General features: G+C 58.6%; 1 protein-coding gene across 1 annotated transcript; it reads right to left on the bottom strand.

Annotated features, from left to right (window-relative positions):
• Positions 1-230: 230 nt before the first annotated feature.
• Positions 231-27,775, bottom strand: KCNG2 (potassium voltage-gated channel modifier subfamily G member 2). The gene is made up of 2 exons (XM_042911054.1): positions 27,221-27,775; positions 231-1,046 (listed from the first exon to the last, which is right to left on the bottom strand). Exons 1-2 carry the CDS (start codon positions 27,773-27,775, stop codon positions 231-233), a joined length of 1,371 nt encoding a protein of 456 aa, XP_042766988.1.

Genomic DNA, 27,775 nt, shown 5'->3' with positions numbered 1-27,775 from the left:
GCTCCAAAGGGAAGGCGGAAAGCGGATGAGGGAACGACCGGGCTGGAAGCGCTGTTCGCCCGCACCTCGCTGGCTCGAGCGACATGCAGTGGACAGCCCGCGGGGGGGGGGGGGGGGGGCGCGGGGCGGCCGTACGGGGTGGGCCCTCCCCTCCCTTCCCCTCCCCCGTCTCCACCCCCCCCACCCCCCCCCGCCGGGTCGCGCGGCGGGCGGGAGGAGAGGCGAAGGCTCTACTTCTGCAGAGGCTCTTCGGGAGCGGCCCCCGGGCCCGGGCGGCAGCCGTGGCCGCCCCCGGGCCCCTGCGCGCCGTCCTCGGTGGCGGGGGCCGAGCGCGTGCTGTCCGAGCGCGTGCTGTCGTCGCGCGGGGCCCGCTCGGGGCCCACGGCGCGCCGCTGCTGCTCCTTGAGCTCCGAGTAGGAGCGCGAGAAGGTGTGGAAGATGGACGTGGCCGGGAAGGCCATGAGCAGGATGCCGCTGAGGATGCTGCTGAGCGCCACCACCTGGCCGGGCAGGCTGCGGGGCACCATGTCGCCGTAGCCCACGGTGGTCATGGAGATGACGGCCCACCAGTAGCTGGCCGGCACGCTGGAGAAGTCGCGGCGCGCGCCCAGCTCGCGCTCGGCCAGGTGCACGAGCGGCGCGAACAGGGCCAGGGCCACGCACAGGAACAGCAGCAGCAGCCCGAACTCGCGCGCGCAGCGGCGCACCGTGAGGCCGAGCGAGCGCAGCCCGAGCGAGTGGCGCGCCAGACGCATGACGTAGAGCACGCGCAGCGCCCGCAGCAGGCGCAGCGCCAGCCCCGCGCGCTCCAGCAGCGCCGCGCCGCCCGCGCCCGCGCCCGCGCCCGCGCCGCCCGCCGCCAGCCCCGCGAGCAGCGACACGTAGAAGGGCAGGATGGCCAGGATGTCGATGATGTTGAGCGGCGTCCGCAGGAAGGCGCACTTGCTCTCGGCGCGCAGCGAGCGCAGCAGGAACTCGAAGGAGAACCAGGCCACGCACACCGTCTCCAGCACGAACAGGCTGCGGCACTTGGGGGAGCACTCGCCCTGCGGAGGAGAGGGGGCGGGGGGTCACGCCCGGGCCGCCCTTCCCGGCGGGACCCCGACCCTCGCCGGAGCGCCGCCGATGGGGGCGGGGGCGGGGGGGGGGGCGGTTCCTGTGCCGGACGGTCTGATCCCGCCGGAGGAGGCTGGCTTCCAGATCGGGGGCGGGGCGAGGAGCTCTGCCCACGGCCCCCGGCGCCGCAGGGAAACGTCACTGAAGCCTCTGCAAACGGGCCCCGGGGCAAACTGCAAATGGAACATCTCTTCAAGAAAATGGAGGAAGTTTCGCTTAAAAAGCAGAGAGGAGGAGCCCCTCCCCACCCCCACCCCGGGCTCAGGGAGGACACCCCACTGCCCAGCGCCGCGGGGCTCCCCCTGGGGGAGTGCGCTTGAGGAGAGGGGCGCCCTGTCCCTGGGCTTGCGGGGTCGCTCCGCGCCCCGCCCTCAGCTGAGAGGACGGGAGTCACCAAAGCCCCATTCCCAACTCCCCAGCCCCTGCGCGGAGGTTTTGCCTGGGGGCAGAAGCCGGCTCCCAAAGCAGCTCATTTCTTGCACAGGCTTCATTTGTAACACGGCAGGGAGAAGTTCCACTTTGGAGGGGTTCTCCGGAACCGTGCGGGTGGTAGTGAAGGAAAATGGGAGGACATTCAGACCGTGGGCGCCCCCAGACTGTGCCTCCGGAGGGGCAGCGTCAGGGGCTCAGCTCTGGGTGTGTCTGGGTGCGTGGGGAGGGCAAGGATATACTCCACCAAAACAATCCGGCCAATCACTAAACAAATGGGCAAATAACAGTAGCCCTGAAAAAAAGGGGGGGGGGGGTGTATTACCCAGGGCTGCTACAGTGTACTACGTAAAACGCCCAGTTTCCAATGAAAAAGTCATGTCAGGCAAAGACACAGTAAAGTATGATCCACACAGCAGAAAAAAATCAGGCAACAGAAACTGCGTTTGAGAGGCCCCAATGTCGGATTTTTCAAAGGAGCGTCACCGATGTGTTCACGGAACCAGAGGCAGATGGAAGAGGTGAAAGGTGCGATGACAAATCCATTGCCTCGAATGGAGAATATCAACAAGGAGAAACGTTTTAAAACAACCACATGGAGATTTTGGAGTTGAAAAGTACAAGTAAATATCACGGGAGGAGCTCCGCAGTAAGATGTGAACCGTCAGAAGAACGAACTGGTGAACTAGAAGATTATGCGAGAAGAGAGAAGGGGGACCGCGGAGAGTGTGAAAAGTGTGGGGCGAGTTTGTAAAACGCCAGTGCGGAAGGAGCGGGGAGGGGGAGGAGGAGACACACGCTTTTAGAAATAAATAAGGGCTGAAAAGTCACCAAATCTATGGAAACACAGTGACCTGCACATCCCGGGAGCTCCACGGATCGCAAGCAGGCGAAATGCAGAGCCGCCCCACCCCCTACCCCAACCCCGGGCAGGCAGAAGCGGCGTGTCCTCGCAAAGTGACCCGGATCAGGCTAACATCTCAGCAGAAGCAGCGCAGGCCAGAATGCCGTGGGGAAACGTGTTCAAAGTGCTCGGGAAAGGTGGCCATCGAGGATCCTGTACCCAAGCAAAGCCGTCATTCGAGGGTGAGGGTGAAATACAGACTTTCCCAGAGAAGCAAAAACTGAAAGAATCTGCTTCTAGCGCAGCTGCCCTGCAAAAATTCAGAAGGAAGCTCTTTAGGCTGAAGATCCTAGCATCTTCATGACCTTGGATTTGGCAAAACATTCTTAGAGATGACGCCAAACACATGAGCAAGCAAGACAAAATAGATGCATTTAATCAAGATTTAAGACTTCTGGCTTCAAAGGACACTGTACAGCCTGAATTGTTTCTCTTCAAAATCCGTATGTTCAAGCCCTGACCCAGAGCACCTAGAAAGGGGACTGTATTGGGACACAGGATCTTTTTTTTTTTTTTTTTTTTTAATGTTTTACCTATTTTTGAGAAAGAGAGACAGAGAGAGGAGAGAGAGAGAGAAAGCATGCGTGAGTGGGGGAGGGGCAGAGAGGGCGACAGAGGATCGGAAACAGGATTTGCACTGACAGCAGTGAGACCCATACGGGGCTCGAACTCACGAGACCATGACCTGAGCCAAAGTCGGACGCTCAACCGACTGAGCCCCCCAGGTGCCCCTGGACATAGAGTCTTGATTAAGGAGGTGACTCAAGTTCCATGAGGTCACGAGGGTGGCCCTAATGCAACATGACTGACGTGTCTATAAAAAGAGGAGATCAGGGCACAGTCTCACACGGAGGTCATGGGAAAGAGAGTGTCTACAGGCCACAGAGAGAGGCTTCAGGAGAACCCGGCCCTGCCGACACCTTGACCTCAGACTTCCAGCCTCCAGACCTGTGAGAAAATAGGTTTCCATCGTTTCAGCCACACGGTCTGTGGTCCTTTGTTGCAGCGGCTGGAGCAACTATTCCAGACACCATCTGAAAGCAAAGGACCCAGAGGGCGGGAGAAGATATTTGCAAGCAATACATCTGATGAGGGAGTTGTGTCTAGAATATATAAAGCATTCCTACAACTCAACAATTAAAAGCCCCGATTAAGAGATGGGCAAAGGAATAGACATTTTGAGAAAGATACACGAACAGCCAAGAAGCCCGTGAAAAGATGCTCAACATCATTAATCGTGAGGGAAATGCAAATTGAAACCACCAAGAGATACCGTTTCCCTCCCCCCGGGACGGCTGGAATGAGCCCAGCGAGTGTTGGGGGGCGTGGAGGAAATGGGGCTCTCACGCACAGCTGGCGCGGCATGACACAGTCCGGCCACTTTGGAAGAGAGTCTGGCACTCCTCACGCAGCTAAACGTGGCATTCCCACATGCCCCAGCGATTCCACTCCTGGGCGTGCGCCCAAGAGAGGTGAGCACACGTGCGCACAAAAGCGCGCACCGGTGTTCGCCAGGGGGTGCCGCACGAGCCAACCCGAATGTCCACCGGCGGACTGACGGGTAAACACAACTTGCTGAATCCATACAGTGGGTACCACTGGGCCATCAAAAGGGACGGGTACTTCGTGTGCAACACGGGCAGATCTTCACAGATGTGACCCGAAGGATGCCAGCCACGGAGGGCCTGCTGTCCGATGCTGCTCCCGCCGGAGCCCAGGACACGGAACGCGTGAAGACAGATTAGTGGCTGCGCAGGGCTGGGGGGGGAGGGGGCGAAGGGGGCTGAGTGCTAGAGGCACCGGTCTCCCTTGGGGTGATAGACACGTTCAAAAATTAGATTGTGGTGATGGGCGCACAGCGCTGTGAATGTACTAAAGACCACTGAACCGCTCACTCTAAACGGCTGAATTGTATGGCATGTGAATTATAGATCGGTAAAGCTGTTTTGAAAGAACACTTAGTCTCTAGGCAAACCTGAGTGTGGCGGGGGGGGTCCCAGTGCCGGGGCCTTCCCGGACATCTGCTGATGCAGCGGAAGGCAGAACGTGCGGACCTTTGCAAGCCCCCAGCTGCTGGCGGGCCCTGGTCTGGCCCCGTCTCACCTCTGACCCTGAACCCCCACCTGGAGTGAACCCCCTCCCCGGGGGCTGGAGAGAACACGCCAGACTCAGCCGATGCCCGCGTGCTCTCGTGGACCCACCCCATGCTGGAGGAGAGAGGGACCGGGGGCCTTGCGCTGTCCCCCACTGGCTCACGTCCCTCACACTTGACACTTGCCCAGCTCCTGAGCCCTCTCCGGGGGGCCAGTCCTGGCGAGTTTCTGTCACCCACAGACAGCTGCTGCTGCTTCAAATGGGGGCAGGTGGTGGCTTGCGATCAGTTTTTACGCACTGCAAACATTTACCGTAGCGTTGAGCTCGGCACTCTGAAGGCCAGCGGTGAGTAGGAACCCACAGGGCTTCTCCCCGAGTCCTGTCTCGTATGTCCAGGGCCAGGCGCCGATTCGTCGTGGGTGTTCAAGGAACCCGAGGCAAACCGGGCTCCCGCAAACCTGTCTCCCATCTGTACTCCCAGCCAGAGGCTCACTGCCTCAGGCGGTGTGTGTGCACCCAGCAGAGCTCAGCCCTTCCATTAACGAGCTGTCAGAGCCCGATGCCTCAGCCGCCTCATTACTCATCGTCTCTGTTTGGCGACTGGAAATAATGGCCACACGCTTGCTGCTTCTGACTTCCACATGCCTGACTGCAGGTGCACAGCTTAGGTGTAAGTCCCCTGAACTTACACCTTGGCAGGTCTGTCCCGAACAGAGGCCGTGGCGCCTCAGCCCAGACAAAGGGGTTTTCGGACCCTCTCCCGGGGTGTGCGGGCCACCGGTTGGGGATCCTCGACGGCCCATCTTTCCAAGAGGCTTTTTCCTCCCGGGGCCGGTGGTGTCTCGGCCAGTCCAGAGGCTTCCCAGGGGTCACCTGGCCCATCCTGGCTCGGGAGTGGACAGCCAGCTCACTGCAGCTGCCAACGGTGCTGCGCCTGTCCCAGAAACTCCTGTGGCGTCTCTGCTGCCCTTGATTTAAAGACACGCGGGGGCTGCGGCCTGACTGGAGGGGCCCGGCTTCTTTGTGGACAGGTCTGCAGCACAGCTTGGGGGCCTGAGCGTGTCCAGTCTGTGGCGTCGCGTCAGCCCCTGTGCCTGTGTCCCTCAGTCGCATGGAGAGAGCAGAGCTGGGATCGGGGGCTGCTGTATGTGGAGCGCCCCAGGGCTGCTGCCCCAGCCATGCTCTGGGGGTGCCCTGGCCTCTCCACCTGCTCCCATCTGTCAACCTCAGCCCTGCAGATCCCGGGTCCCTGGAGAACACCAGTGAGGTGGGGATATCAGCCGCTGGGCTCCCGGGGAGGGGTGCCAGCTGCTCTCCCCCCGCAGACGGTGTTGCAGGCTGGCTCTACTCATGCTCACCCGGTGGCGGCTGGCGAGGCACAGGTCCTGGCAGGAGGGCACTCGAGGGGCAAGGCCTGGTGGGAGGACAGTCCACAGCGACTGGGGGCACGGACACAGCGAGGGCGTCTGCCGTTCATCCTTCCGGAAAGTTCCTTAGGACCAGGGCCAGCTCCCATTTATTTTCTGCAGGACTCCTGTCCCAGGTGTGCAGAATTTGGCATCACCAGCAGCCGACCGTGGCCGCTGTTATCCCACGGGCTCGGTCAGGCCTCTCCAGCGCTGCTCCGTGCCAGCTGGGACCCCTGCTCCCAGAGCCACCCTGCCCCCAGGTTCGGTGGGAGTTTTGTCCCAGCTCTTTGTGATGCTTATTTATCCCGATGGCAGACAAGTCAAGGCTGGTTGCGCTGGGCGATGGTGGAAGGGCTCTGAGTCCTGAACCCCAGGGGGCAGGCGAGCCTGGGGAATATACCCTCCCCAGGATGGGGTCCCGCTGTCACACCCCTGGTGTGGAATCAAGCTCAAGCTAGGTCAGGCTCAGGGAGGTCACAGGACTTCCCCAGGGCAACACCTCAGCACCCGGGCTGGTCAGAGAGCCTGGGGCCTCAGGAGTGGGAAAACTGGATCCAAGGGGGAACCCGACTGACAAGTTTTCAGTAAAAAGACGGCCGGCCGGGGCCCACGGGAGCCAGTGTGGTTAGAAAAGTCCCAGCTTGTGGAAGGACCCGGGACGGGGCGGAGGAGGGTGGCTGAAGTCCGGCCCAGAGCCAGGTCTGGAAGGTGAAGGCAGGAGTCTGAGCACCACGGCACAGGGACGCTCGGTGTCCTGGGGCCCCAGCCCCACCCGCACCCCCATGAGGCCCCTCATCCGTCTGGGCCGACTGTGGCCCAGCCCCCGCCACCCCGGCCGGCCGAGTGCAGCTGTGTGAGTCCCCGTCCGGGGCGTGACCTCCATGCTCAGAAGGAGCAGATGTAGAGACCCTGGGCCTCTCGGGGGGTGGCCGGGGAAGGCTGTCTCCCAACCCCGCGCATGCACAGTGACCCCAGTATGCTCGCCTGAAGCCAGCCCGACCCCGGTGGGTGGGTTCGAGATGACACAGCTTGTCAGAGCCCACCAGAGCCCTGCCCCCGGCTGCCCTGTGCTTAAGGACCAGCCGTGGAGGTTAATTGGAAGTTGCTATTTCTGGAACTTTAACCCAGAAAACAGACCCTGATTTATCATAATTTGACACATCTGGCCTGTTTGGACAAAATCGGGTCAGAAATAAACCCACGTTCGGCGTGGCTCACCGAGTTTTGAAGGGCTCCCTCTCATTATCTGCCCTTGTCCGGCCTCTGCTTCTGTTTTCATGGGCGTGTGGAGCTGTGCCCAGGTCACAAACCGCACCCGAACGGATATAACACGTTTGTCTGCGCACCAGCCCTGCTGAGCGGCACAGGCATGCAGGCTGTCCCCGCCTGCCCCGGTGGGGCTGGGGTCCCCGGATGCCTCTCTCTGCCGGACCTGGGCCGATGCCTTTTGACCTCTGCCTGCTTGGCTCTAGGCTGCAAAACACCATCTGTCTCTTTGTTGTGGTCACTCCCTGCTCCCACTCGGGAACTGGCCTTCGGGAACTGGATGGGGTGTCCAGCCGACGGCTTCTGACCGTCTGCTCACTGTCGGGGGCAAGAGGAGGGGGCTGTGGCCCTGGGGTCTTGGAGACGACGCAGGGACTCTGGTACAGACACTTGTGGATGGACAGAAAGTGGACCCCAAACCCTGAGATGGGTCTGGGCAGCACCGGTCTTGCAGACCCCCGGGGAGTGTGGGGTCCGCTTCCCCCCCACACCCCCTCCACATGCGCATGTGGGACACATCGCCTCCCATGTGCCAGGAGGTGCCAGGGAGCCCCACATATGCGCAAACCCCCTCCCCGCCCCCCCGGGCACAGGTAAAGCGGCTCCGGAACCCATATGTGCTTCACCTCCCAGCCCCGCAGGAATATAAAGTGATAATAAGGGGATCCCAGGAATCAGAGCTCTCTTGCTCTGGCCACACGGCTGCCGCGCTGGGGCCCCGGCCCCACGGCAGCCGCAGCGGAGGACGAAGCCTCAGTGAGGTCCCTTTGCCGACACATGCCGGCCGGTGCTGTGGGGCCGGTGGACGCCAAGAGGGACAGTGACAGGTGCAGGGGCTTCTCATCAGGGGTACAAGCGTTAAGCTGGGGTGTGTCGGGAAGGAGGGGCCCCTGCAGGCGTGTGGAGGCCCTGGGAGACAGGTGGAAAAAGCAGGGGATGTCTGGGCCACGTGGGGCCAGGCCTCAGCTCCTGTGGATGGAGGCAGGGACATGGTCAGGGAGGTGAGAGCCAAGCCGTGAAGCAGCGTGAGACGAGAGGAAATGGCAGGAGGGCTGGGGTCCAGAGATGGAGACGTTAATGGAAGGAGGGCTGGGGTCCGGAGATGGAGACGTTAGGGTTGGGGGGACGGTCCCAGCCCAGACGGGGGTGGTAACAGGGCGGCTGGAGCAGCGTGGAGTGGACACCCCTGCAGGAACGGCCAGGAGCTGTGGGTTATGCTGCACTCAGGAGGGTCAAGGCTGGTGCGGGCCTCCGCTGCCAGGACTGGCCCCAGGCAGCGACAGGGAGCAGGTGGCATCCAGGCTGTGGGGGAGGGACTGAGGACCAGGAGAGCAAAGGCAGAGGAGACCTGGCCTCAAGGCCCAGACGACATGAGGCCGGGGCCAGAGGTCACAGCCCCAGCACTGGACCCACCGCCAGGAAGCCTGGGGGGCATTAGGTGGGGGTGGTGGTGCTGGGGAAGGCGAGGCCCAAGGGTCTCTAAAGCCTGTGGAAAGGGTCCATGACGTGGGGATAGGCCCGTGGTTGGGGGAAAGAAAGAGCCCCAGTGCAGGGTCATCCTCGGGGACAGCAGGTTGGGAGCCACAGCTGAGTCAGCACACAGGCCTGCTCCCAGCAGGGGCTGAAGGTAACAGAAGGGCCCTAACTCTCTGAGCTCCGGGACGCAGAGCCCTCCTGCCGGGAGCCCCCACGGTCATCCCGACCCCTCCTCCGGAGACGGGCTTGGACACCCTCACTGGGCTCCTCACTGGCAAACTTCCCTTCTCGGTGAAAGGCCACAAGACACTGTGTGCCCTTCCCCAGTGGCCGCCCAGGTCTGGGTATCAACCTTCAAAGTTAGCACGTGGCAGGGAACAAAGTCACCCCAGCTGGCACCTGAGCCCTTGGGCCGTGAGTCCGTCCTATTTTTCTTTTGTTTTCTTTCTAGGATAGGAACTGGCATCCTTCAATGACTTGTGGCTCAAGAATCAAAGGTCAGCTGCCTACAAGGGAGCCGGCTCAGCTAGCACGTTCTGCTCCTTCCGTGTCCCTGTATGTCCAGGCACTACTAAGCCGAACATCAGACTGGGAACATGTGTTTAAACCTTAGGCAGATGTTATCACTCGCCATCACCGGGACAAAACGCACAACAACAACAACAACAAAACCCAACACAGGCAAACGCAACTGGGAATATTCTCGTGTGCACCTGCTAGAGCTTGTCTAGGGCTTTCCTGCTTTGTCAGGTGGGACACTTTCACGTTTGTCAGCAATTGCTGAATTGTTCCCCTAAGTAGCTACACAGATTGAACTCTCTCCGCCAGGCCAAGGGTCTGGAGGCCCTGGGTGGTTCCAGGTAGATCCCCGGTCACTGGGCAGAGAATAAATTTGTACAAATTCTCACAATTATATTTTAAAAGCCTTCAAAGTGTGTGTACATTTGGCCTGGAAATCCTGGTCTGGGAAATGGGTTCTCAGGAAACAGCGGACACGTGCCCACGGATTTACGTGGGAGGATGTGTGCTCCTTCCGGACATGCGTCGAGGCCCGCGAGCACCACCGTGGCCCCCGCCATCTCTGTGCCACCTCTTTGTAGCCAGACCGTCCCCACCCCAACGTGGCAATCACTGACGCCCTTTGCCCCTTCCAGAACGTCCCAGAAATGGAATGATGCCAGATCTTTGCATCTGGCTTTTCCCACTTAGTGTAATCGGAGACTCAGTCATGTTGTTTGGGAATCAGTGGTTTGTTCTTGGTCTCTGACTAGCACACATACGCACGTACGTTTGTCACATCTGCTGGTGTGCGTTGTGTGGCTTCCGGTTTGGGGCTGTTTCAAATCAGCCGTACGCACCTTCCTGTACAGATCTACGGATGGGTGCATGAGTCACTGCTCCTGGGTGAAGACCCAGAGTGGGCTGCTGGCTGGCAGGTGAGCGTGCTCACGTCCTTGTTCTTCAAGCTTTTTCATGCATTTAAAAATCTACAGTTTTCTTTCTTTCCAATCATTTACCTATTATTTCTTTTTCTTGCTTCATTGCACTGGCTAGGACTTCTAGCGCAAGACTGCCAGGCTTTGTTCCCGATCTCGGGGGGGGAGGGTTCCATCTTTCATTACTGCGTATGTCATCGGCTGCAGGTGTTCTCGATCACGTGAAGGAAATTCCTTCCATTTCTATATTGTTGAAAGTTTTTGTTTTAACCGTTAATGGATATTGAATTTTTTCAAATGCTCTTTCTACATCTATTGAGATGATCACGTGACTTTTCTTCTTCAGTGCGTTAATATTATAAATTATACTGATTGATTTTCAAATGTTGAACCCGGATTGCTTTCCTGGGAAAACTCATCTTGGTCATGATGTGGTATCCTTTTTATACGTTGCAGTTGATTTGCTAATATTTGTTGAGGAGTTTTGCATCTATGTTCATGAGGTGTTGGTCTGTATTTTCTCTTTTCTTGCAACATCTTTGGTTTGGCACCAGGATAATACTGGTCTCACAGAGTGAGTTGGGAAGTACTCTGTCTTCTTCTATTTTCTGGAAGATAGTGTGCAGAACAGATATTATTTCAATTTCCTTACATTTTTGGGTAGAATTCACCAGTGAAACCACTAAGACTGGAGTCTTCTTTTTCAAAGATTTTAAACTGTGAATTGAATTAAAAAAAATTTTTTTTTACATGTATTCATTTTTGAGAGACAGAGAGAGAGCACGAGCGAGGGAGGGGCAGAGAGAGAGGAAGACACAGGATCCGAAGCAGGCTCATCTCCGAGCTGTCCGACGCGGGGCTTGAACCCACGAACCGTGAGATCACGACCTGAGCCCAAGTCAGATGCTCAACTGACTGAGCCACCCAGGTGCCCCTATCCACTTCTTCTTGAGTGAGTTTTGGTGATTGAACATGTTTTTAATTTTAATTGTTTTACAAAACGAACACATGTGTATAATTAAAAAAAAAAACTCGGTAAATACTAAAAGGCTTATTGGAAAAAAAGAGTACTCTCACCCCAACTCTTATCTCCCGGAGGCAATAATTTTCTATTTTACTCGGTTTTTCTGACAGTTATTTCCGTATTTTTATTTCATAATATGTGTATCTGGCTCCTTACAGGCATACTAACTTCATGCATTTGTGCTGACTTTGTGTTCAGGATCTGGTTCCCTTACCTCCCCCACCTCACCACCCCCGCCACACCCATGACCCTTTTCCTTCAAAAATAGTTTTGTCACATTCTGGGGTAAAATCGGTAATTATTAAGATAATGTAAATCTTGTTCACTGCTGGCCCCAGGTAGTGGTGTACGATTACGGCTTTTTCCCTCATAAAGTGTTTTCCTTTTCTTAAAGTTGTATGGCCTCATTCTAAAATTGCTTAGCTTGCTATTCTGAAGCACGGTGTATTTTTTCCAAATGCCCAAACACATCAAGTTGTTAACGGGTTCTGTTTGCTCTCCGAGCCCCGCCTGCCCTGCGGGGACCCCGGCCCTCTTGCTGAACGCTGTGTCTGGAGTTTCTCCGCCGCCGATGGGAGCTGCTTAAACGCTGTGCCCCCCACCCCCACTGTTTGGTTTATCCCATTACTCTGTTGAGGTGTAGCCTTCACTTTTCATGAGAAACGGTCGTGGGGGGTAACTTTTTGAGCCTCTGCACATCTGGGAAGCCTTCGTTCTACCCCCGGCCTGGATTGCTATGACAGTCTGATGTCGCACGACGGGTAGAACTTAATCCCATGCAGGATTTTGAAGGTGCTCCCCGTTATGTCCGAGCTTTCCATGTAGCTCCAGAAGTTTAACATTTACTCGGAAAAGCACATAAACCTTGTCAGTGCGTTCCAAACGGAGCCCAGACGGGAGGCAGAGGCCCCGGCCGCTCGCGGTCCAAGGCCACCGCGACCTTCACCCTGCACCTGCAGCCCGGTCCTCTCCCTCTCTCCACGAGGCAAACAGAGGCTGTGGGGCCCTCGGCACACGGAGTTCGGGCGAGGCCACGCCGCACAGCCGTCCATCCCTGCCCTGTTCTCGTTTCAGAGCACCGAGCAGCGAGCTCTGCGGGCTCCACCACACTCTGTGCCGTAACTCGCGTGGGTTCAACCGGAGAATAAGGGCGTGGGGCGGAGGCCAGGGGGGCGGGTTTCTCTCTGTAAGCCACACAGCAGGGGCACGTCGGGGCTCCCGGCCCGAAGGCCCACCACCCCGGCGTGAGGGGTCTGAACGCAGTGAGGGTCTCAGCAGAGACCCCGAGGCCTGCAGACTTTCCCTGTGTTTACCTGGCGTGTAATTAAACTCTTAAATGGTCACGTGCCTTTGCCGCCTGTGTATTTTCTGGACACCGATGCCCATCTCGCTGTTCATGGGCCCGGTGTAGGCGGCAAAGCAGTCCAGGAAAGCTGGTGACCTCAGCTGCAGGGCTGGGTCAAGAGTCCACCTCCGTCCCCACGCCGGACACCGTGAAGGACACACCCTATAAAAAGGACATACCCTTATTGACTTATCTACTCATTCATGAATGACTCTGTGTGCAGATTTTATCTTCAGCCTCCCATAAGTGCCTAAAAGAAAATATTTATTAACTCATTTCACTGTGAATTTATAATAATTTGACTTTGAACTGAATTGGGATTTATTCTCTCCGATTATCTATGGAAAAAGGTTCTTGTAGTGCAACTAGAAAAGTGGGAGAATATTAAATCTACTTCAGAGAACAGATTGTTTAAAAATAGCGAACATTTACATAGAGATAATGAATGTATTCATTTCAAATTATCTCCACTGAGGCAGGGTGTCAATTCACGTTCCTGCTGTCGCTCCGTTGACTAGTTTCGTGCCGTCTTTCGAAAAGAAATGGTTCCAGCTTCACTGTAAAGTGTTCCATACTCTGCCCGCCCCTACTTGGAACTGGCCTGGTCTTCCAAGGGGCCCCGGTCTGGCGTCTGTTGGTTTCTCCTGTGAGCAGCGTCCTGGACTAAATGCCACGAAGGGTCTCTACACAAACGAGGAAGGGCCCACGGTTTGGTGCCCTGAGCAGGGACGGACACTGTGCGGTGCCACAGCCTCGAACACACGTGTACCGAGGAGTGTCGTTCGTTCAGCGCATAATTCGCAGCCACCGTCCTTCGTGTGGGGCCTTAGCTTCCCAGACACGCAGCACCAGTGACCCAGGCGCACTGCGTGGGTTCGGTGGCGAGCACACTTAGGTGTCTCCGGTGGCCTTCCCTTGTGGGAGTCCCTCCCACCGGACGCGAGGGTCGCGCGGAGCTCGCAAACGCTGGGTGCGGCCGATGACCTCCTTGCGTCTCTGCCGGTAGGAAATGGGCTTCTCTGTTTTTTTTGAAAGAAACTAGACTATTTTTAATTATTTATTGATTTCAATTCTTGTTTTAATAACTTTTAAAGTTTATTTGTTAATTTTGAGAGAGCTAGAGAGAGAACCAGCAGGGGAGGGGCAGAGGAGGGGGACAGAGGATCCAAAGCAGGCCCTGCGCTGACAGCAGAGAGCCTGACTCAGGGCTTGAACTCATGAACCGTGAGACCACCACCTGAGCGGAAACCAAGACTCAGCCCTTAGCCCACCGAGCCACCCAGGCGCCCCGGGGGAGTGATTTTCTCATTCGAGAACGTGATGTGCCTGCCTCTCCTCATTCAGCCATTTTGTGTCACACAGTAGAGTTACTGTTTTTTCTGTTATAAATATCCAACCTTTCTCGCTAAGATTGTTCCTGGGCATTTCGTGTGTTTTTTATTAGTGACCAGGATAGTTTTTGCATTAAATTTTCTATTACTGATAATATATTGAAAAGCGGCTGACGTTCACATGTTTATTTGGAAGCCAGCTACGTTGACAAATTCATTTACTTATAACAACTTCTCAGCTAGTCCCCTTGGGTTTCATTTGATGTGCAAATAACGCAGCAAATTAGCTCTCAGTACAGAACACGGACAAAAGCCTTCCACCTGGTGATGCGGTCTCTCAGCTGTGCGGCCTGAAGGGGCGAACGGGGTGTGTGCGAAATGGGGCTCGACACAGGTGTCTGCCACGGGTCCGCTGATGCTCGCGCTCGTGTCCTCGTCTCCCGCAGCTCCTGGACGTCACGGCCGATGGCAGTGTGTTCACAGATCTAGATCCGTCTTCTTTGTCACTTAGAATTTCATGCGTGAAAGGAACACTTACGCTTACTTTACCATTCATGTTTTATACTTCCTAAGCAAAGAACTTGCTTATGCCAACTGTGCTAATCGCTTATTAGAAATGAACGCGTCTGTGGTCTGTCTTCTGTCACCTGCTGACCAGATGCGGTGTGTGCACGGGATCGCCACCCCTCAGCCTGGTGCCGGGAGGAGCACTCGGGTCAGAGGCAAGGTTCTGGCGAGCCAGGCGACCACGGGGAGCTTGCAAAGCCGCACCGGACGACGGGCAGCGGGAGGTGGGCACTCAGAGCCGGGGCCTCGCCCCAAGTGCGTGCCCCGCCCTCAGATGCGGCTCTGCCCCGTCCGGCAGCCTCCCCCTGCAGGTGTGACCTCGGGTGCCCTTGGGGCGCTGGGACCTCCGAGCGCATTCTGAGGCTGTGTCTGTGCCCGCCCGTGCCGAGGCCACGTGGTTTCGTCCGCTGGGGGCACAGGGTTCCCAGGGTGTCTCCTGGGCCAGGGCAGCGGCGCCCTCACCTCACAGCCGTCACTCACGTCTTTCCCGTGAGGACCCGCCGTGCGTCTCTTCACTGGGGGCTCCTGGGCGTGAGGGAGGCACAGCCAGACACATTTCAGGAGGGCCCCAGCGCCTACCGTCAGTAAAACAGGTGCAGAGGATGATGGGGGCAGCGCGGGAAGGCTTATACAGAGGTGGCCTTGGAGGGGACGGCCGCAGGAGCCCCACAGAGAGGCCACCTCGGGCGTGGAGCAGAGGACAGAGGGGCCCACGAGGGCCAGCAGGGGAGGACGCCACAGGCAGCGTGAGGCCCCCGGGGACCCTGAAGGTGGCGGAGGCTGGAGGCCATCCTCCCCGACCCCAGCGGCGGATGCGGGGCCACTGGGAAAACAGCCGCTGCGCACACAGAGCGAGAAGCAAAGCCACAAGCCAGCGAAGCAGAAGACAAGAAACCCTCAAAGTGTGAGTGCTAAGGAAACACGCGGCAGGGCGTTGGCCTCCGGCTGGTCGAGTGCGCGTCCCACCGGGAGCCGGCTTTCTTTAAGACGCAGGCGAACTGTTCCGGGGACACGGCCCAGCGTTCGGGGACACGACCCGTGAGGTGCTCACGTGACCGCACGGGGCCCTTTGGGGCAGAAGTGGGGCCTGCAGCGTGACGGATGAGAATACCCAGGAAACAGCCAGCAGACGGTGCAAGGTCTGTGAGCGAGAACATGCATCCCAACGTGGCCTCACGTCCGCAAAGAACTAGAACCAAAAGCGGTGAGGAGGGATACTCAAGAGGTACAGAACGACACGACTGTTCCACGCTGCACTGTCGGCGGACTGCGTGCTGCTTTGCGACGGCATAAAGAGGCTCTGAGAGGCAGGGCAGGAAGGTGCGTGAGGCTCTGGACCTTTCTATAGGCAGCAAGTGGTATGCTTAGCCAGGAAGGCACTTGTGAGGAGCTGCAAATTCCCCAGGCTGGTGGCAGGGGTGGGGGGCGGGCAGAGGGACAGGCCGCCCGGGGACCCCTAGGGCTGCAGCGACAGCGCAGGAGGCAGGCGGGAGGCACCCGACGCACCTGTCCCGGGACAGGACCCCGGGCTCGGCGGCTGTGTTCCCCCAGCTCCGCGGCACCCTGAGCCCACAAAACCGCTCTCGGGGAGGAGCCCGGCTCTGTCTCGAGATGGACATTTCCGGGCCAACTCAGAAAACATCCACCCCTGTGAGCCCCGCCTGGAAACGCAGCTCCGACAGAGCCCGGGCAGCACGGGACCCCGACTGCTCCCCCCGGAGGGCCCAAGAGCCCCCAGTTTACAAGTTTCACAAATGTGTTTCCTGCCGGTGTCCCAACTCCAAACCTTTAGCAAACTACATGTGTTGATAAATTAGTATTTTTGGTAAAACAAACAGCAGAAGCTCCTCATTTGGGAATAGCCGTTTTGCCGAATTAGAATAATGTATTATTATTAAAAATATCCCTTCGTGGGGCGCCTGGGTGGCTCAGTCGTTTGTGTCTGACTCTTGGTTGCGGCTTAGGTCATGATCTCAAGGTTTGTGAGTTTGAGTCCTGCTTGGGATTTTCTCTCTCCTTCTCTCTCTGCCCCTCCCCTGCCCATCCCCTCTCTCTCCCAAAAATAAATAAACATTAAAAAAATTTTTAAAAACCCCAACCCTGATGTCATACTTAATATTTCAGGCTTAGGTGGAGCCTAAAATCATCTGAATTCTCAGGTCTGTTCTCCTGGGTGGTGATGCCTGATGAATTTAGGTCCCTTAAAAATGCAGCTTCTAAGTCAAAATAGTTCAATCCTATGAGGGAAACGCTGGGAGGCAATGAGATTATACACACTTGGAGAGATCTTTCTATTTCCACTTATTTCCGATAAGCATTTAATATTCTCATAGCCGCCGGCAGCAGCAGGGAAAGAAGGGACAGAAAGACTCCTTCACTGTGCAGTAACAGTAAAGCCCACCTTCTCCCTCTTGGGCTGTGGGCAGTGGGGGAGGGGGTCTTGTCTGCCGGCCGGTGGGAGTCCTGCTCGAACCCGGGCTGCAGGCAGTCCCGGGGCTCCCGAAGGGGCCAGGAGGGAGGGTGCGGACCCGGCCAGGTGCTCTGAACCCCACTGAGCACCCGGAGGGGAGGCAGAGGTGAGAGCGCTGGCCATATCTGGGTCACATCCTAGGCGTGACAAAGCACCTGCTGATCTCCATGCAAGATCGGGCGTCTGGTTTGCTGATGTCTTTGGGTTGGCTTTCTCTGCTGCTCCACAGACCATTTACAGAAACCAGCTCTGGGAGAAGAAGGCTCTCCTGGGCACTGCACCCCCCCCCCGCCCCCCACCACTGCCATATCCTGCACACAGTTTAGTACCCTCGTTCGCGGAAAGGCAAAGAGAGTGGCCACATATTCAATTCTGTGTGCAAAGCACCATCCAAAGTAATTTACATGAATTATTCAGTTTAATCTCACTAGCTCTGAAGTGTCTGCATCTACAAGATGAGGTGGCCGCGGCTCTGGAAGGAGGCAGCGGTGTTGCAAGGTCTTGCAGCTGTCGGGCAGGAAGTGGGAAGGGCCCTGCTCTGTGTGTAGAGCCTGAGAATTGAGCAGGCACCCAGTGTTGCCTCTGACGGTGACAGGGAAGGAGAGCCTTGGACAGGTTCTGGCAAAAAGAGCCTGGGAGCTTGTCTCCAGTTCTGCACCAAAGGGCTTCATCCTACCAATTAAAAGCTGAACAGATGGAAAGAGCGGTGGCTCGTTTGGAATCCGGGAGAAGGGAGAATGTGGCCCCAAGACCGGAGAGACAGCAGACAGGCGGAGGCAGACGCTCCAAACCGCCGCGGGAGCCAGCGCCGGGCAGGAGAACCCAAACTGTGATCGCCAGACGGCTGGACGCTCAGCGTGGGCAAGTGTGCGAGGCTCCCGCCACGGGGTGGCCCCACCACGTGCTCAGACCTGCCTCCAGGAGCTTGACCACGTTCTCACAGACGATACGCGGATGGCAAGTAAGCGCAGGAAAGCACGTTTCACGTCGACGTCATCAGGGAAATGCAGATTAAAACGACGACCAGATGCCACACGCACCTGTCAGAATGACCAAAATCCAAAATACCGACACCGAATCCTGGAGAGGACGCGCAACACCAGAAACTGTTATCCAGCGTAGTGGGAATGCAAAATGGTGCGGCCGCTTTGGAGGACAGTTTGCTGGTTTTTGTAAAGCTGAGTGTTCTCTTAGGTTCGATCGCACAATCGCACTCATCAGCTATCCAGATGAATTGAAAACCTGTATCTGTGCAAAAGCCTGCACACAATAAACACAGCAGCTTTATTCATAATCTGTCTATTCCTAACTGCCAAAACTTGGAAGCAACCCCGATATCCTTCAGTAGATGATGGATAAATTGTGGTCCATCCAGACAATGGAATACTATCAGCAATAAAAGAAGACACGTTAACAAGCCACGAGAAGCCACGGGAGACCCTTAAATGCCTATTGCTGAGTGGAAAAAGCCAGTCTGAAAGGCGACATCCTGTGTGACTCCAAGTATAGGACACTCTGGGAAAGACAGAACTGTGGAGACAGGAAGACCAGTGGCTGTGGGGGGCGGTGGGGGGGAGGGACAAACACGCCGAACACAGTTTGTAGGGCAGTGAGACCGCTCTGCGTGATGCCATAACCGTGAACACGTGACCTTCTACTTTGGTCCCAACCCGCAGAATATACACCAAGAGTGACCCCTAATGTCCACCGCGGACTTTGGTTGATAATGACGCATCGGTGTCGCTTCATCAACAGGGACAAATGCACCACTCTGGGGGGATGCTGGTGATGTTGGAGGCTGTGCGTGTCAGGGCAGGGGTCTAGCGGAAATCTCTGTGCCTTCCTCTCAATTTTTCTCTGAACCTGAAACTGCTCTAAAAATGGTTTTGAAAAAAAAGAGGGGCGCCTGGGTGGCTCAGTCGATTAAGTGCCCAACTCCTGATTTCCACCCAAGTCATGATCTCACCGTCGTGGGGCCAAACCCTGCATCCGGCTCCACTCAGGAGAGAGAGCCCGCTTGAGATTCTCTCTCCTCTCCCTTCTGCCCCTCCCCTGCTCATGCTCTCAACAACAACAACAACAACAACAACAAGAATCTTGAAGCCTCTATTCTAGGCATTCGAGTGCAAGGCTTTTTTTTTTTTAATGTGTATTTATTTTTGAGAGAGGCCGAGCGTGAGTGGGGGAGGAGCAGAGAGAGAGGGAGACACAGAATCCGAAGCTGCTCCAGGCTCTGAGCTGTCAGCAGAGCCCGACGCGGGGCTCAGACTCACAAATGGTGACACATGACCTGAGCCGAAGTCAGACGCTCAACGGACTGAGCCACCCAGGTGCCCTGAGTCTTTTTTCCAGACTGAAGCACAAATCCCGCATTTTTCCTGCCAGATGTGTCAGAGGCGGAGCAAAGTCCTCACATTTATCTCCAGGCACTCCTGGCTGTTTCCAGCCTGTGAGGCTCTCGCCAAAGGGTCTCCTGCGAAAGCAGGCAATGGTCTCTCCAAAGCGGCGCGGACGATGGCCTGCGGCCTTGGACCGGAGTTGTGGGCAGGCTGGTGGGGCCGCTGGTGCCCAAGACAGCAGCCCCGGAGGAACGATCACCTAATTTTATCGAGAGGAAGGTGAACCAGGGCCCACACCAGGCATGTCTGTCCCCCAGAACAGGCGTGGTTCGCTGCACAAAATTTGCCACTGGAGTTCGCGGATCATCGGATCAGATCTTTGCAAACGGGAAAATAAACCAACCAAACTCATCCTCTGTTTCTGGGGGGTCCTGGAAGCCTCCTCTCCTGGCAGTGGTCCTGTGGCTTCCTTGGCCACCAGGGGCAGGCACTCCCTATGCTGTTCTCCACCGTCCGTATCCCTCAGCCGTGGGGAATCCCGCGACGGTCTGACGGGCCCGGCTGTGGTGGCACAGGCTGCTGACCCGTCTGTCTTTCCTTCCTCCCGTCAGCAAAGAGCAAGCTGAGTGTCACCTGGGCCTGTGGCCGCCCGGTCAGGACAGCGATCCCAGCCCCTCCACGTGTGTGCACCAATGGCACGTAGGACACAGGCCGCTCCCTGTGCGGCTACATTTCCTTGTGGAAGCCACCTGTCCCCTGCTGGGGGGGCCGGAGCCTCTCTGGACGAGGGGGGCATTGCACGCTGAGCACTCACAGCTGCCCGTGGACCCCACTCACCGCCCCTGGATACGGAAGGGAGACGCCCGTCGTCTGGCCCTCTGGCAGCGGCCCCGGCCAGCATAGCTCTCTCGTGCTGGACAGAAAACTCTGGTGAGAGCTCGAGAGGAAAGCCCGGTCCCTGCGCTGTGCTCAGAGCCCGGGGTTCCTCCGCCTACTGGCTTTGTCCGTTAGCAGCGTAACAACCACAGGGCGGGGGCCGGGTAGCAGACATTTGTTCCTCAGGGTTCTGGAGGCTGGATGTCCAAGATCAGGGCGCCTGCAGATTCAGTGAGGGTCTGCCTCCTGGTTTGTAGACGGTGTCTTCTCACTGTGTCCTCTTGTGGCAGGAGAGGGGAGGGGGGCTCTGGGCCTCTTTTTTAAGGACACTAATGGGGGCTTAATCGCCCCCGTGACCTAATCGCCTCTCAAGGCCTGACCCCCTAAAACCATCCCCTTGGGATTGGGTTTCAGTATGTGAGTTTGGCGAGACAACCGCAGTTCCTGTCCTTCCCACAGGCAAGACTCCTCCATTCTTTTTTTTTTTTAATATATTTTTAACATTTATTTAGTTTTGAGGGAGAGAGAGAGTGTGAGTGGGGGAGGGGCAGAGAGAGAGGGAGACACAGAATCCAAACAGGCTCCACGCTCGGAGCTGTCAGCACAGAGCCCGACACGGGGCTCGAACCCACGAACCGTGAGATCATGACCCGAGCCGAAGTCAGTTGCTTAACCGACGGAGCCACCCAGGCGCCCCAAGACTCATTCGTTCTATCCAACAGCCCCACAGTCTCACGTCTTTGCAACATCAGCTCCAAAGTCCAAGGCCAAAGCCTAGCTGACCCTTGTCTAAGGCAGGCGATACTCCAGATGTGATCCATCAGGGCAAAGTGCCCCCCCCCCCGCCCCCCCGGCTGTGAACTGTGAACTGGACCAGGTGTGTGCTCCCAAAATGCAACAGTCGGCCGGGGACAGGACAGACATTTCTGTCCAACAGGATGAAAGGAGGAGGAGAGACAGGTCCCCTTTCGTTGGCTCTGATTCTGTTTCTCTGGAAAACCCTAACAAAGCTCACAAACAGCGAGGCTCTTACTCAGAGCACCTGGCAAAGCCCCGTGTGTGTGTCACGGCCACATGCAGTGGGAGCTTGGCCACCAGCTTTTCGATGCTGTTGCCAAAATGTTCCCGGTGAATTCAGGCTGCAGTCACAGTCATGAAATCTGTAACTAATACGCGGGTCTTGTTTTGATCACGTGGGCTTTAAGGGCAAAACCTGACTTAGCCCAAGACCAGCACCACCTCAGAGCGAGTGACGGCTTTGACACGCACCGCCTCCCCGAGCGCCTTCCCCGAAGACACCCTGTTCTCCGACAGTCTGCTGTGCGTGGCCCATGCCCACGGCCAGCCGCGGGGTGGGCGCTCAGCACCGTCTCCCAGCAACACCCCAGCTGCCGCCGCACAAAAGGAACCCAGGAGCCATTTGCCGGAATTAAACTTCCCGTGGCCCGTCCTCCAAACAGTTCTGAGGCCTCCGCTCCGAGCACGGAGTCGCCAGAACCGAGGTCTCCCTGCCAAGTCTGGCCACAGCCCACACTCAGCACGGCCTTGGCCTCTCCCGGCCACTGGAGTGAGCTGGGCCTCGGTGACCTTGCTCACTCCTGATGGAGGGTCCACACAGTAATTCAAGCGCGTGCTCACGGGCGCCCCCAAGTGGGTGTGCGGGCACCACAGCAGAGGGGACGAGGGAGACAGGAGAGCCTCCACCCTGCAGGTGCAGACCACAGATGCCACGGGGACTTGCCGAGCCTTCTAGGGAGAGGGAGCTTGGAGACGGCCCTCAGACTGGGGCCTGGGGTCTCCTTGTAAACAGCGGCGACAGCACCACTCCGGCTCTGTCCCCCCCTCACCCCACGCTCCCTGTGAGCTCCTGGCATCAGAACGTGGACTCATCTGCCGAGTGGAGACCCTCCCACGTGGTCACAAAGGACACCTCTGGATTCTCACTACTGTGCTGTGTGTTCTGGGAACCGTGGGAAAGAGAGGGTATGCACTGGGCATGTTCTGGTTTAGTGAGTATTTTTTGGCGATCAGAGAATTCAGCGTAACTTTCTTTGGCCACGGATGTTTATGTTACCGATGTCGGTCTCTGCGCACAAGGTGGAACCACCGGGCAGATTGCCCCAAGACCTGGCCACGAGTTTTGAATTCAGGATGCCACCAAGCCTTCCGTCCTGGGACTCCACAGCTGCCCGTGGACCAGGTGCTGGGGAGTGAGCCCCGCTGTCGGTGGGAGCCATGGGAGGGGGGGCCAGCTCTGAGCTGCAGACCTTCTGGGGCCCGGCAGGGTAGGTCCTGCAGGTGGGGGCCAAGAAGCCGGCAGCCGTGGCCCTGGGGGCTGCTATTTGGCCGGGGGGATGCGGGGTGCAGTGGGGAAGGGGCGGGGTGTGCTCGGAGAGGCCCCCGAAACGAGGAAGCGTGCCTCAAAGAGCTGTCGGTGACACATGGCGACCGGCCCACGGATGACTTAGGGTTGGGGTGTGCTCCACAGCGCTCTAGGCGGCTGACTTCCTGTTACAGACACACGTGCCCGACGGTAAGGTCTTCTTCGCTCAGTACAGGTTCACCCTCGCCTCCCCCCTGCAGACTCCGCAGGGTGCAGGTCTGACGCCACAGGCCCAGCTACCACTTTTCGTGGTTTTCAGGCCCAGACGCCCTCCCAGGAGGGGGCTTGGTTACCGGAGGAGGAGCTCTCGCCCATCTGCTCAGCGGAGATTGTGAACACAGCACAAGCAGCCTGAGGACAGCAGCAGCTCACTGCAGTGTTTACCGTCCCCGGGGCACAGTCCTGGATTAGGGGCCCGATGTCATCCAGGGTCCTCACGAGACGGAGGCCTGAGGAAGGAGAACACGAAGGGGGCAGAGGCCACCGACCAGGAGCACACCTGCCCTGCAAGCTGCAGGGGGAGGCCGGGGCCGTCCCGGAGCCCCCGGGGGCTGGCCCGGCCCACCCCAGTGGTCTGAGCCCAGCGGGCTGGGGGCCAGGACTGGGGGGAGCCACGTGGGCGTTGCCACCAGGCAGTCTGTGGCACTTTGTTTCAGGCCACAGGGAGCACACGCAGTGACCCGCGATGGAACCAGAGTCAGATACGAGGTGCTCTCCGTGAGCAGCACCTGCTAACTGGGCCTGACCTGGGCCTGACCACGCACACTGTCGCCCTCGGAACGGCAGGGTTTGGCGGCTTGGGCTAAGCCCCGAGGGTGACTCCAGCCATAGGAGGGGCCCTAGGGTCCCCTGGCTGCACGCCTCGCCCTGGGGTCATGCGGGGCCAGCGCTGTGGCCTGGCCCAGTCCCCGCCTGCTGCTCGGCCTGACCTGGGGTCCTCTGGGCACCGGGGTGCTGGTGCTTCTATGCCAGCATCTGGATGGTCACGGGCCACCGAGTTGGGGGAGTAGTTCTGTGCCCCCCTGGCCCTCCTCATCTTAGAGGGAAGGAGCAGGAGGCAGGGATGAGCTGGGAGGGGGCTGTGCGTCTTCTCCGGCCTTTTGGGAGCAGCCCTGAGGGGCTGCCTGCTGGGGAAGTCCCTCTAAGCTCACGAAGGCCCCCAGAACTCACTGTCACTGCTGTGGGAGAGCTGAGTGGGGGAGGGACGCTTCCCGGCCCGGGTCCTTGGTGTGTTAGGAAGTGGGGCCGGTGGCTCTGGGCAGAAGAGCCTGGCTTCTGTGTTGCCCCAGGCCCCACCCACCCAATGGCAGCAGCTAGTTCCAGAACATCGTGTGCCCCAGGGTGAGTGAAGGGACTCCAGAAGGGACCGGAGAGCAGGAGACCGGGACCTCTGCTGAGCCAGGGCAGCTGTGGCACCAGGTGACCCCGGCCATCGTGCAGCTCCAGTCTCCAGGTGCTTGGCTTTCCCCAGCGTGTGGGGAGGCACCTCTACGCCCTCAGCCTCACGCCAAGCTGACGAGCACCCCCAGCACAAGGGTGGACACGGGGAAGGGTGGACAGACAACCGGGGCAAAGGGCGAGCCCTGGCCAAGAACCCGGGGTCTCTGCTACGGTCTCCCACCCACACAGGCCACACAGGCGAGCAGATGTGTGTGCATGCGTAAAATATGCGAAGCGTAACATTTACCACCTCAGGCCTTTTAAGTGCACGGCTCAGGGGCGTCAAGTACAGGCACAGGTTCGGCCAGCTGCCCGCCCCCCACCCCCGCCCCCGTCCCCTCCGGGCCGCAGAGCCCCGCCCCTCCCCAGCAGTCACCCCATCGTGGGGCCCCAGAGCCCCGCCCCTCCCCGGCAGTCACCCCATCGTGGGGCCCCAGAGCCCCGCCCCTCCCCGGCAGCTGGGTCACTCCACCAGCCGCAGAGCCCCAGCCCGCCGCAGGGAAGGGGTTTCTGTGTGGCAGTTAGCGATCCCGTGATGTCCACAGGAGGATCCCGTGTGGGGCCGAGACAGACGTGGACGGAGACGGCTTCCCCGGACCTGAGGGCTGGGACCCCCGGCAAGGGCACTCGCTCACTCACAGAGGCATTTTAGGGACCAGCCCTGGGAACCACACAGCTGTTCTGCAAGCCCTTTAATCCCGGGGAACGATGTTTTCTCTCCTCCGTGCTTCTCTGGGCCAACACGTGAAAACGACCGCTGATGCTGGCACTGCCGGAGAGGAGACAGCTGATGGGGAGCACTTGCACTCACCTCTGCTTCTCCAGGTCATGCCCTGCGCCCCCAGCGCGGTTTTCCAGAAGACACTGGGTGCCCGTGGTCAGATCGTCCACTCGAATGTGGTTCAGGAGAAGCAGTTCTGTGGCCCACGCACATCAGAGCCGGTGGCCCACGGGCCTGCCCACCCGGCCTCGGAGGGCTCACTGGGAGCTTCAGAACAATGCTTCCACTTTAGAAAGAAGTCTCTTAGCCACTTGTTTAGACCCAGAGATCACACATGGAATATTTTAGCCCTGTAACTTTCAAGTTAAATTCTACTGGAAAAGACCAACAAAAAAATAATCAAAGGCTCCCAAGTTTCTCTCTTCCTCTCCGCCCTCCACCCCGTCTGCCTTGTGCCTGCAAAGAGTCGGTGGTGCAGCCACGGCAGAAAACAGTCTGGAGGCTCCCCGAAAAAGTACACGTAGAATGACCGTATGATCCAGCGGTTGTACTCCTGGGCGTCTACCCAAAATGACCGAGAGCAAGGACTCGGGCAGATGTTTTTACGTGAACGTCCACGGCAGTATAATGCGCCGTGGCCCAAAGGTGGAACCAACCCACGTGTCCACTGATAGACGAGCAAATAAGCAGAAGTGGTAGACGTGTACCGCTGAAACGTTATTCAGCCTTAAAAAGGAAGAAAGCGTAGACACCTGCTGCGACACGGAATAACCTTAAGGACAATACGCTCAGTGAGATGTCGGTCCCCAAAACATAAATGCCGTCGGATTCCGCTTATGTGAGGCTCTCAGGGGAGTCGCAGTCATAGAGACATGGCAGATGGAGGGTTCCAGGAGCTGGGGGAGGGCGCCCGGTGGGGAGCTCATGTTTAAGTGGACAGAGCTGCGGTTTGGAAAGGACAAAAAGTCCTGGATATGGGTGGTGGTGACAACCACACAATGTGAATGCATTTAAGACGACCGGGCAGCATACTTTAAAATGGTTAAGACATTGATACGTTTTGTGTATATTTCATCACACCTAGAAAGGTGACGAGTGACAGCACCTGCTGTTTATTCGGCACCTGCCACGTGCAGCGGGCCAGATGCTCCATCGGCGTCCCTCACGAGGCAACGGGGAGCGCACAGACATACGTCACCACGTGCTCACCGACACTGGATTATTACCCCGCAGTCCGATAACTGATTTGGTAAAACAGGACCTGGGCGGTATGAAGTGACGTTTCAGGAAATGGGGAGGGGGGCTGGCGACTATGAACAGTGGGTAACACGGAGGCCAGTGGATGCTCTGAGAGGGCCAGCTCGACTCCTGGGATGATGTCACGAACTGAGGCACCTCCAACTTCTCTTGTGTCCTGACTCTCACGTAAATGGCTCCCCTCCTATGTGCTGTATGGCGTTACCGCCATTTAGAAAAACCTAAGCACAACCGGGAGCCACGGCTCAGGAATCGGACGCCCAAACAGCCACGGGAGCCAAACCAATTTCCCGACAGTTACATTTACACGCGATCTGTGGTCAGGGTCGCCCTGCTCTCGGTCCAGCCGGCTAATGCCTAATGTTTCAGCTCTCCACCGTGTCTCTCGGTAAGGAGCTGACCCCACCAGATGTGTTCCAGGCACGACCTCCTGACCTCTGAAGGGCTCTAAGCTGTGACGGTGAGCTCTCTGCCCAAGAAAGGGGTTCATTCAGTCAGAGCCTCTGTGCCGCCCCTGGAGGGCGGGGCAGGGGGACTGCTGAGGGGTCATCCCCACCCCCCAGGAGGAAAGGCGGCGCTGGGCTCTGTGCTGCAAACACTGCGGTGTCCTCTCGCCTTCCATCCCTCTCGCCCCAGACAGCACACTCCAGGCTTTCCCCGAACGTTCCCTGAACCTTCCACGGTGCACTCAGTGCACAAACGCTGGTGAGCGTGGTGACATCCTAACCCGGAAGCAACATTTCTGGCCACACGAGCTGGGTGCTGACATGGTCACAGACCAAAGAGGGGCGGGAAGTCTACCATTTGCTGGGAGACAGCCCCGGCACCTCAACAGACCGGCCCCGGGTCTGCCTCAGCAGACGCCCGTCCCTGGCTCCCGTGACCCGCAAGAATGTGGCGGTCACGTCCCCTTGCTTCGAGATGACGGGACTTGAGATCAGAGCACACAACTCCCTAGACCTTCAGGACACTGAACGTTTTAGCTCCAAGTTGTCCAGGCTTTGAAGGCCCGACTGTTGGAGAGGTTCAGGGAAGGCCTGCTGACCAGAGAGAGGCCTCTCGCTGGGTTCTCGAAACTGTCTAGTCAGTCAGGGCACGGCAGCCGGTCCGATGTGGGGGCCTCCTGGAGAAGGCCCCCTCGGGGTGCCCTTAACCGGAGCAGGGGGGCGTCTGGCACCTGCAGGCGCCAACCACCCAGCGGGGGAGGGGGTGTCACGGACCAGGGCTCGGCTGGCTCTCCCTCGGCCCGGCTGCCTCCGGCCCCCTCCCCCACCCCGGCTGGCCCCAACCTCCCCCGCCGCCACCACCGCCACCGGGTCGTCCCCGCCCGCGCTCACCCGCTCCTCCTCCGCGCGGATGTCCGGCATGGTGCTCAGGCACAGGCCGACGGCCGTGGCGGCGACGAAGGCGACGGACACGCAGGCGAAGAGCTTGCCGGCCGGCCCCGGGCGCGGGTCGTCCAGCAGGTCCCGAAGGCGGCGGCCCGGGCTCCCCGGCGGCCCCGCGCGCGCCTGGGCCGCCTCCTCCTCGCGGCGGCGCAGGCGGCGCAGGCAGCAGCGCTCCAGGCGCGCCTCGTCGATGCCCCAGTAGGCCAGCTCGTCGCGGAAGGCCAGCGCGCACGGGCCGCGCAGCAGCCGCAGCTTCCCGGCGCGCAGCAGCGCCACGATGGCGCGGAAGGCGCACGGGCTGCGGTCGAAGAAGAACTCGTCGCGGCCCGCGTCGTAGTCGTCGCACACGCGCAGCAGCTCGTCGCGGCCGCGGCAGGCCCGCAGGCGCTCGAGGCGCGCGAGGGGACAGCGCGCCAGCGCCGCCCAGGCCAGGCGCACCCTGCAGCCGCCCACGTTGATGGTGACGACGCGCCGGCCGCCCGCGGGCTCGGGGCGCAGCGCCAT

Source organism: Panthera leo, chromosome D3, assembly GCF_018350215.1.
Source record: "Panthera leo isolate Ple1 chromosome D3, P.leo_Ple1_pat1.1, whole genome shotgun sequence".
NCBI lineage: Eukaryota > Metazoa > Chordata > Mammalia > Carnivora > Felidae > Panthera > Panthera leo.
This window is presented reverse-complemented; position numbering and strand designations above follow the sequence as displayed.

Excerpts from the sequence above, each read along its gene's own strand:
- KCNG2 (XM_042911054.1), bottom strand. The coding sequence starts at position 27,775 with ATGGCGCTGCGCCCCGAGCCCGCGGGCGGCCGGCGCGTCGTCACCATC. Across the intron at positions 1,047-27,220 it reads TCCGCGCGGAGGAGGAGCGG|GGCGAGTGCTCCCCCAAGTG; the intron begins GTGAGCGCGGGC and ends TCTCCTCCGCAG.